The sequence below is a fragment of the Nilaparvata lugens genome, chromosome 7 (assembly GCF_014356525.2).
Source record: "Nilaparvata lugens isolate BPH chromosome 7, ASM1435652v1, whole genome shotgun sequence".
Taxonomy (NCBI): Eukaryota; Metazoa; Arthropoda; class Insecta; order Hemiptera; family Delphacidae; genus Nilaparvata; species Nilaparvata lugens.
This window is the reverse complement of record NC_052510.1, coordinates 33,700,453-33,711,851: the sequence shown is the minus strand read 5'-3', so window position 1 is coordinate 33,711,851 and position 11,399 is coordinate 33,700,453. Positions and strand designations below refer to the sequence as shown.

The 11,399-nt window shown below is 31.9% G+C and overlaps 1 protein-coding gene across 1 annotated transcript in view; it reads right to left on the bottom strand.

The window, feature by feature from the left end:
• Positions 1–3,331: 3,331 nt before the first annotated feature.
• LOC111050445 (EH domain-containing protein 3) overlaps positions 3,332–11,399 on the bottom strand; it is a 50,188-nt gene continuing 42,120 nt past the window's right edge. Inside the window, exon 5 of the mRNA XM_039431912.1 lies at positions 3,332–6,886. Within this exon, the coding sequence (XP_039287846.1) occupies positions 6,681–6,886 (206 nt within the window). The 3' untranslated portion in view covers positions 3,332–6,680. The remainder of the gene's footprint in view (positions 6,887–11,399) is intronic.

Genomic DNA, 11,399 nt, shown 5'->3' with positions numbered 1-11,399 from the left:
AATTCTTCCGAGTGATTAAAGTTCATCTAGCCTACTGTTACTAATTAAAAACGATTAGATGACTGTTTAAAATGTAAATAGCAATATTAAATTTCATTTTCAAGAGTAAATTTAATATTTGCTTCCGCTCATTTCTTGACATAATCTCCATAGGGAATTTAGTGAACTATAACTATTACTGATCGACTATAAGAAACGCCTGTATTGTATTGTATGAGCTGCTCTACTAATATAGAGCGTTGTACAATACAGCGAAAATTGTGATATATATTATTAGTAATTTATTGAAAGTTTTAAATAGTACTAAGTTATTGTTACGTATTACCAATTTAGGTCAAGTAGTATTACAGTATAGCAAGATTAGTTTAGGAGTTTTATTATAGTGAGTTATGTTATGCATTTGGATTTTTAATCAAATTTTAATATTTTAGGACTAGGATTTAGGAAACTATTAAAATTATCAACATCCTCAATACTGACCAGATATTTATATCAATAGTTTATTAATTTGTATTCGATTACTCGATTAAAATTTAAATCTTATAAGTATAATAAAACAACTAGGGCCATATTTATAAATTATTCTGGTGTACTATTTTCTTTTATTTTAAAGCGTAATTTGCTAAAAACGCTTTTAGCCTAGCCTTCTTTGCTTGTCCAACAACTAATAACATTGAACGTTTTAGTAGATGGCAACCAAACCTTACTTGGCTTGAATCTTTTATAAATACGGTCCTCAGGCTCGTATCTCATTCAGCCAGCAGCAACTGGGTCGCTAAGTATCCGAGCTAATCGGGTGGCATTAGTTGTTATTGCGCTCTTTACAATAGGGTCGGCTGACCATTAGATCTTGGGTATCCGGCTGATGTCTCACTCGGGCTTTCCAACCCGGCAGCGGCAGCTAAAATCCTGGTGTGCCAGCGTGCTTCAACTGGCCGCCAATGGTTTATATCAGGCGACACACTAGTGGCTGAATGCAATACGAACATTAGACGGTTCGCACACTTGAGCAACAAGCTACATGAACATCAGTGCAGTGCGCGGTCACAATAGCAATATTTTCATGAAATTCTTCAACAACATTGTTATATTGAGAAACGTTAACTGGCTCAGTTAAAAATGTCATGTGATCTCCATAACTTGATGAAAATCAAAGGCAGTTTTAAAATTTCACAGATTGGAAAGATTTTTCTTTTCGATAAAGCCTTCTTCGTGAAATTAATCACAATTAAAATTTATCCAGCTTTTGTGCAACCGGGAATGAGTATTTCTCGACAAATTGGACGAATTTGATGTTGAATTGAGCTTCTCGTTTGTCTGACTATAATTCGATTCATGAGTTTTTTCATCTTTGAAATTTTTGTTTCAATAAAGAAGAATTGACAACATGCAACCTTTCGACAGGATTGTTATGTACGGTATAAGGCCAGGACACATATATCCGCACCGAAGCCGCGACACGGTGATGGTGGTAGAACACACATATCCGTGCGGCAGCAGTGTCTCAGTTCTGTAGTGCTACTGTCGTCTCATTTCTTAATGTTTTAAACTATTGTTAATAATATAATACTATTAAAAGCTTGTTATATCCGATTTGAATTTTTATTTTTCAATTTTAAACTAATTACCTGTAGACGATGAGAATCATAGTGCTGCTATATATTTCGGTGCATAACAATACCATCATCAGTCATTGTATCGGAAATATATATCAGCAATAAAATTGCTATCTTCTGCCTTCTGCATCTACACGTAAATTAGTTTTAAATTTAAAATTTAAGACACAGTCACGGGTTCCTTCTTTAATAGTTTTTGTTGTTTATTTTATTATTCATTATATTATGTCTATTATACCTTTTGCTTAACTTTTTTTGGTTCTAATTTTACTTATGGTTCAACTTATTTTTCCGTTCAACCATATTTCTCATCACTTTGATCGTACACAACTGGAAAACTCCGTATCTCTGCAATAAGTTTTTCACTCTCTATGTTAAACGAGGCCTCACAGCCACCGTCAAAAAGTGAACTGAACTAGTCGGTGAAGGCGCGGGCAACAAACACGGTGACGGTGCTGGCACGGTGTGGTAGTATGTATCTCTTTACGTTTGAAAGCCTTTGTTTTCTCACTCGCCGTAGTACGTCCGACACTTGGCCGTAGGTCGGCGCGGTTATGTGTGTCCCGGCCAATATAGAGAGACACGTGTCTTCTCTACTCAGGTGACATCGTTGTTTGTTGCGCTAGTGTGTGAGCAGACTATGGCCACACATGTAATTTCTGCCATAATATAATTCGACTCAATTTTAGGTTGGTAGAACATTTTCCATATTACCTTACTAGAAGTATTGAATTTGGCACACAAATTAAAACCTATTAAATTGTCAATTAAAAAAAAATAGTTTAAGAAATAAATTGCAGTTGCCTAGTAACTTTTCGATTAAATTTTTAGATATAGCCCATACTCGCTTAGACAATATAAAAATATGCATTTTTGTTAGTTGCTTAAATTATTGAATCTTATCAACTCGAACTCTGAAGAAGGCTCGCCAGTAAATAGGCTACCGTAAGGTAATCATTTTCTCTTGCGGCAAATTGATAAAATCCAAGTTTTCGGTGAATTTTCATATCTTTTATAATAATTCAAAACTTCAAAATGAATATCACATGAAAATAATTAAGTTATCAAGAAATGAATTAAAATTCTTTGAATGACAAATGAAAATCTCTCATTATACTCTTATACTTACAGTACTCCAATCAGAGAGTTCCTGGTATACTGTTTTCTCTTATTTTTTAACGTGCTTAGCTAGGAACGTTCGTCAGAGCAAGCATGTTTTGGAATATTTGACATCCAGCTAGCAACCAATAGGCCTAATAGCGTTTATAAGCTTCTGAAAACATGATTTCACTGCAGAACAATGACATCTTTCCAATTTATAACAATTCAATGTGTTTAGAATCTCATTTGATATGAAAAATCAAGTGAGTTACCTACCTCTCAATCCAAAGAATCAATTTAACAAATTGGACGATTGTACTTTAAAATAATAATTTGTCAGCAATATTTTTCTGTAGCCTCTTTGAAGTTTTTATAATATAATGTTATCTACAAAATAATAAAATTGATTGAATTAGTAAGCGTTTTGTCAATTTATTGGATATTCATATCACATCAGTTATTAATTTGAACTATCTATAGTGAAATTTATTTCAAACTGCTAGCATTGGTTGAATGGAAAGCAGTGATGTTGAAGGCGATAGGCTATACTGACTGTTTGAGGTGAATCTCACTACAGAAGAATGCACATAGTGAGAAATGAATAATTAACATCAGAAACAGATAACACTTTATTGTAGTCTGGATGAGAAAAATATCATGGAATACAGCCAAAACTATTACAAACACTAAGAACATCATGACATCATAGTATGATAATCTGTTACGGTGTATTCTTTTATAATAGAAAATAGAATTTTTTCATTTCAATAATTTCTTGATAGCAGAAATGATAACAATAACAGATTGATTATCTGAACTGGAAGATGAAGATATTTATAAAAATAGTATATCTTATTATTGCCCTCGATCAGGTATTCAATTTAATTAGTTTGCAACAACTTTATGGTGCAAACAGAATACAAATATGTACAGGATAAATTTTACTCTTGACCAATTTTCAAAATATGTGAAATAGAAATGCGAATGTTGAAGTGGCTTTTTCAGAGTGACTAATGAAGAAAACTGCAAAGTACAATGTCGGGCTTCATTCAGTATTTAAGAGTTAAAAAATGCTTTCTTAAAGGTTTTTGTGATAATACTATATTTTCTAGCCTGTGTGATTGACTTAGATGAATAGATTAGCAGAACATAACTACTCGAATCTTAAATATTAAGATGAAATACACAAATACAACAATCAAAACAAAGAAACACTTTTATAATATGTTTAATAATCACAAAATCAAAAACTGATTTTTAATATTTCAAATTTCAACAATTTTCTTCAACATTAAGATTTTCTGATACATTTAAAATTAAAGTTTCCCAGTTTTAGGTGATGAATTTTCTAAAATTTTAATCAGTCTTCACTGTGTAATATTATAAATTGAATATCTTTCTTTATTCGACTATATAATATTTAAATTTGCAAATAAAATTAAGTTAATAGTCAACTGTATGTAATGATTATTTCAATCAATGCTGTAATTTAAAAGGGGGTAAAATAAGACCAATTTATTTGATGATGATAATAAAATATGAGTAAAATACATTTCAATTATATAGACTTTGAAAAAGCAACAAAATAATATGAATATACGATATAGATTATAAACATTTGACAGAGAATAAATAATATGAATAAATAAAAGGAATAAATAAAACGTCTCTACAATATCTTAAAGTAATTATAAATAGTAATAATATGTATTATTTGTGCTAATTCTCCTTCCCCTTACTATATAAATATTTTATAATTTCGCCAAAAAGGCAATCAAGCAGGAATACTCAGACAATATTTAGAGATATCATTGAGAACCTTACCATTGAACAATAAAATTGAATGGGTACCACATTGCTCCTAAAGATATTTGCCATACTGATTTCAATAAGCCAATATTCTATAACCAATACCGTACTTACTTCATTAATAATGAAATGACGATACGTGGCCAATTCATCCCATGAAAGTTGCAAATTTATCCCTATTTGAACATTTTGAATTAATTTCATTCAATATTACGGAACCTGTATGTTATACATAGAGTTTGATTATAAGAGATACGATATACATATTAATTAGAACAAGGGACTGACATTCAAATAAATAATATAATATAAAATTAACAATTTAATTGTTAAAGTCGAACAAAAATGAATATTGATAATATATTGATAAGAATAAAATATTGAATATGTAAAACAAAATTGTGATTTAGAACTGATACGATGTGATAATTACGTACAGCTAAGAATATTGAATCTCCAATAATAATTATTATTGTTTGAATAATATGGACTAGATGATAATTTTTAGTAATAAATAAAAACAACATAATCACGAATATTATACAATTCCTGATTTAAATCCTCATGAATATTGATTGATTTAGATTTAACATACAAAAGCATATGGTTTTGTAGTGTTATATTCTGTATAAATTGCATATAAATTTATTCTTTAAATCAATCTACCAAAAAAATGTTCCCTCACTTTCAAGTCCATAAATTTGAAATAACTTTACAAATTAGTGAAACGAATAACATATTATTGGAGAGAACATATAATTTACAATCTAAAATCCGAATAATATAAAGCAGACATTAAAGCGAATTACTAACAACTGAATAAATATTATTTGCAACTATTTACTAAACAGAAGCTACCCTAAACAGAGAGATACAGTCAAACTGTTGTTTTATACAAACTAACTTTGGGAAATTAGACTAAAAACAAACATTCCATCCCATTGATAGAATAAAATAAGCCATAAAACAAAGTCTATTAAAAGGTCAAGTGCATCTATTCCTGTTTAATCCCCAACTTCAAACACTAATTAATAATACTCTAAATAATCATTAAATTATGCTCAAGTAATAATAAATTATTTATATGTTTGCATGAGTACGTAAATGAAAACAATAAAGGGATAGATTGATAAATTTAAGATTAAATAGCTATTTGAAATCTTCTAATTTGCAGCATGTCCAATGAAAATTCCGATAAAAGTAACAAAATAATTTTTGAAAGTTACAGTAAAAATACAATAATTAATCCGAAACTCAAAGATGATTGTATCTTAAATGAATATAAGCAAAAATCTTCTCAGGATATTAACACAGAAGTATTTAATAAATTTAGATACAACTGAATCATTTACATGATTTACGAATTTATAAGTAAGATATAGATGAAAAACTTCATACTTGAACTTCGATGAAACTCATGAAGTTTAAAGTTTTATAGAGGTAACTAAAATCTCATTGAATTTAATTTCTCATTTAGAAAGAGCTTGATTCAGAAATTAAACTCAGAAGAAATGTCCTACTTGTTTTAGGACGAGCTAGATTAAGAAATTAAATCAGAAATACTTAGAGAAGTTTTAGTATACTCTTCTGAACTCTAGATAATGACTATTGAATCACGATCATTGAATTGTGACTATTGAATCACAATCAAAATCATTGCATTCCTTCAGTGAAATTTGCTAGACATTACATTCACTCAACCTAAACTCAAGTATTATTCGTTTATCATGAATTTTAATCTCAAAACACAAAACTAAAAGGAACCAATTTCTGTGTACTATGCCTCAAAATGAGAAAGCCTACCGGTACTCTTAATTTGAAATTTGTAAATTAAGAGTATTTTGAATTGTTTACACAATTTTTGTGTACCTAGAATAAGTGACATTCAAGTGAATTTGAACTTATAGTTCAAAAGATGATGAACGAAAAATGTGAGGCATAGAACATCAATTTGGAAATGAAAATGACGAGTATATTATGGATGTGATCCATTTTAATGAAATGTATACAGTGAGTGCAACGATGAGCAGCAGTGTTGAGACCGGCGGCAGCATTTTTCAGTGCGAAAATCAGGCTGAGGTGGCAATAGATGATTAATTGTAGTGGAGTTCAATGGAAGTGATGCCAGCAGAAGTGAAGGGGAAGGGGGAACGCTCAGTTTTGGCGCTTGCTGGGGGGGACGAGGTGGTCTGGCAGGTCGGTGGGGATGTCGTGTCCCCCCAGCTTCACCTCGATCAGATGCATGGCCAGCGCAAACTCGTCGCTGTCCAGGAAACCATCCTTGTCCACATCCGACAGCTTCCAAATCTTGCTCAGCACTGAGTTCTGCAGTTTCGATTTCACCATTTCTTGTTTCACGGCTGCAAAAACACAATCACCCAATATATTCTAATCATAGAATAATTCATTCCAATAATAATATATTTCATCTATAGAGATCATAGACTAGATCATATTCAATCTCATCAACATAGTAACATCAAACAGCAGACATTTCAACTTTAAAAACTTACTTAAATTTAAATATTTTTTTGTTGAGGATGATGCCCGCTTGAGCTTCTTGCTTGTGCATGGCTGCGTGGGTAATGGAGATAGATGATGATGAGATGATCAAACGTTCAGTACTATTCGAACCCACGACCAAGTAGCGCGAGCATACATCTTCATCAATTATTTAACAATTCAATATGAATCATTAAAATCTGATAAAACCTTATTATTCATTTCGGGAACTTGATTTCCTATCATAGGTTGGAAATAAGTTTTATTTGAACGTTATAAACACTTGCAACAGGAATACACAACTGATAGATCATGACTCAATGAATTAGGAGTATTTCTACATTCAGTGAACAAGTTTGCAATAGAATTAATTTCAGTGTTGTTTTGAAGACTTGAGCAATGGCAAATATTGACAACAGTAGTAGGAATTTCATGATCATGATCATTAGATACTACTACTTATAGTTCTCCAGTCAGGATTTTTTGTAATTAATTGATAGTCTATTCCAATAACAATTAACAACAATTTTCAAAATAGAGAGTAAATCAAAGACTAGATAAATTAAACCCTAACATACGGTACTCAAGCCTTATCAACATACGGTATATCAAACGGCAGGACTCTAAGGGCCGGTTTCCGAGCTCGGGATTTAGATAAGTTCTAGACTTTGAACAGCTGGAGTCAGAGAATTGGCTTTCCGGAATGAGGCGTAGTCGCAGTCCACGTTTAAATTGAATTTCGAAAAACTAGAAAATTGAAGACAAAATAAAATGAAGAGAAAATAGTGTAAAGTTTCAGCTATTTTGAATTATTTAGGAATGTTTCATTTCGTCAAGGAAAAAAGTTTACAAATTGGGAAGCCAATTTTCTGACACCAGCTGTTTAAAGTCTAGAACTTAGCTGAATCCGAGCTCGGAAACCGGCCCTTAATTTCAAAAGGACAGAAATATCATATAATATATTTTTCAATTCAAATGTGCAATTGAATTGTGACTGGAAAAACTGTTTAGACAATTTAATATTTTGTTTAATTCAGAAAATGACTAAATCTCTTTACTACATTAACTACAGTACAACCCCTTAATAATTATTTAACCAGAAAACAATTTTGAAGCCGGAAAAAGTGGACCGTTGATGGTGGATTGGAAAATATTTGAGAATGATAGGAACATGACCATAAAAACGAACAAACAGTACCTCATTCTAAAAAGAGACAAGTTTTAGCTTGCAAACATTGTTATTATGGCGAAATAATACCCAATAGGCACATATGCACACATGAGAATGATATAAATTTATAACGGAAAAGAAAAAAGACGAGAAACATGTAGTAGGTTGCAACACATGTTTATGAAAACTGAGACTTTACTTATCCATGCATGTTTCATAAATAGAAAGCAATTAGAAGAAAAATGTGAAGAATTTGTAGAGTCAATTGAATCAAGGACTAATAAAAAGAATTCTCTAATGAATTATTTATTGATGAGATAAACTTCACTCGAAGTTTATATTCAACTCCACACAAGTTAGCAACAAATCTCCAAAAAGTAGAGCAAACTCAAAAAAATTGATAAGTCTTGAACTACTGTTATGAGGAAGAATAGCACAAGAATCAAAACGACAACAAAAACCTTCAAGACAATATTTTTTTCGTGAGTGAAAGACTGTTAAAAATTTAGGTCACATCTAAATTTCTGATGAATCAATATTCTAATCTAACGAACGAACCAAACAACGATGAACATAGGAAAACCACACTAAATGCATGTAGGGATTCTTACTAAGATCAGACCAATGAATTGTAGAGAGTGTAGAACATAATAGAGAAGAAAATACATGTGAGAGAGCAAGACAGCACGCCAACCCAGTAGAAGAATTCATTGAAATCAAAATAAATTTCGCAACTGTTTCCCTCGCCGTCGTGAATTGCCACAAATTCATCTTCACTCTCCTCACTTTCATAATCACTGTCACTTTTAGAGTATTCTAATTGGCGACGATCTGAAAATCATCATTGTTACTCAGTTCAAATTTAAAATGATTTATGAAAAATGTAGGAATGAAGAAGTAAAAAGGAACGCATAGCTATAGTACGGTCAGATGCGTAACAGGATCACATCTTCAATACAAATGAAATCCGTCATGCAAATATTGATATTACATTTTTGTCTAATATTGATAATTTGAGTGGTATCTTTGAGATGTCCGGTTACAGATCTGTGTTCAAATACGCTTCAAATAGATTTCAACACGGACTTGCTGCTTATGTGAAAGAAAATGTTTTCTTTCTTCAAAAAGAGTGAATTTCAATGTTGCTAATTTTGAAATCATTTTTCTGGAACTTTGGAAGTTTGAAAATATTGTATCGTAAATATTTGTATCTATGTAATCAGTTTGTAAAGACCTCACAGTACTCTAAAATCGGATTCATCAATGCTCTTGAAAACGTAATCTTTAAACTAGAAAATAAATCCAATCTAATCATTGTAGGAGATACAAACATTGATCTTCTAAAACGGGTTGATCAATTTGTTCAATTATACGAATCTATGTTCTTATCTTACAGTTGCAAAAAGGGTGTCTCTATTGTTACTAGGGAAGAATTCAGACAAGATCTTGTTACTCAGTCCTGTATTGATCACTTATTTATTCGACTTACTGATGATAGTTTCACTTGTCATACAGGTGGGATCCACTTGAAAATATCAGATCATTATATCATTAGTTGTAAAATCCTTGACAATTTTTCATCAAGAGAAAATCAAAAGCCAGATACCTATAAAGAAATCATAGATAAAAATTAACTTATTGATACGTTGAAACAAAGTGAGTGGAATAGCTGCTTTTCACTCCGTCACCTAATTTAATTTATGATAAGATTAAGCTGAACTTTGATATAGCAAGTAACCAATGTAAGAAAAGAATACACATTAAAAACATAAAACTCAATTTCAGAAATAATTGGATGACTGAATCGCTTCATAATGAACTCAAAGTTAGAGACAGACTATTTAGGCGCAGTAAGAGTAATCCCTCCAACATCCAGTACAGAAACGAGTATCAAAGTTTCTGGAACAAACTTAATAAAGAAATCACACAAACTAAACGAGAATACATAACACAAAAATTTGCCAACTCAAAAAATTATATAAAATCGAAATGGGAATGTATTAATGGAATGTTGGGTAGGGCTTCAGATGATTCTGGTAACCGAGTTCTAAGAGATTTAGCCAATAAATTCAACAGTGCATCTAATCTCTGCTCAGCTTTTGCAAAATCTTTCATTGATAATATAAAGGTGCGTACAGACTTTCGCTCTGCTCCGCAACCGAACGTCACTCCAGCAGAGCGATTGATGATCGACCGGCGAGCAACAGTGGTTCGACCGGGGAACGCGAGAAGATCTAACATCTTCCGTAACGTTCATGATGGGTGCGTGGGCGGAGCGACTGTGGTTCGATGGTGGTACGAGGGCGGTACGAGGGAAGAGCGTGCTCGGTGCGGGTTGGAAGCACGAATATGTGTACGCAGCTTTAGAAATATGTCACACCTATGTCCACTCATTCTCAACGACTCTGTCCACATTCCACCTAACTCCAGCTTCTATTTGAGGAAGGCCCGGGTTCATGTATAGGAAAAATAGTTGACAATATGGACAAAAATAAATCTCCTGGTGTTGATGGTATTTGGAGTACTGGAGCTGCAACTCTTGAAAGATCATCTGTGTGCTCCACTGTGTCGTATCATCAGTTTGTCTATCTCTAAAGGTATATTTTCTGATTCTTTGAAAATCTCAATTATAAGTCCAATTTTTAAATAGGGAAAAAGAGACAAAATAGAAAACTACCGACCAGTTTCAAAACTGTCTACACCAGAAAAGATATTTATCTACAAATTAAAATAAATATCTGACTGAAAATGATATTCTATTATCCAATGTCCAGTATGGGTTTCAAAAAGGGAAATGTACAGAAATACTTTTATCAAATTTTTCACATAAAATCAATACTCTCCTGAATGACAGATATCATGTGTTACCCATATTTATAGATTAATCAAAAGCATTTGACACCCTTAATCATAAAATATTGTAGAAAGACCTAAATAGTATTGTAATAACTGGTAACACACTTAGATTAATTGAGAGTTATCTGAAATATAGATATTTTAAGGTTAAAATTGATGACAACCACAATGATTTTGTCAGAAATGATGATTTTGGAGTCCCTCAAGGAAGTATACTGGGTCCAGTTCTCTATAATATCTATGTCAATTCCATATAAAATGTAATAAGACATGGATAAATTTTAATGTATGCTGATGACACAGCTCTATCAGTCGCGCATAGAGATCCAAGGGCGGCGGAACAA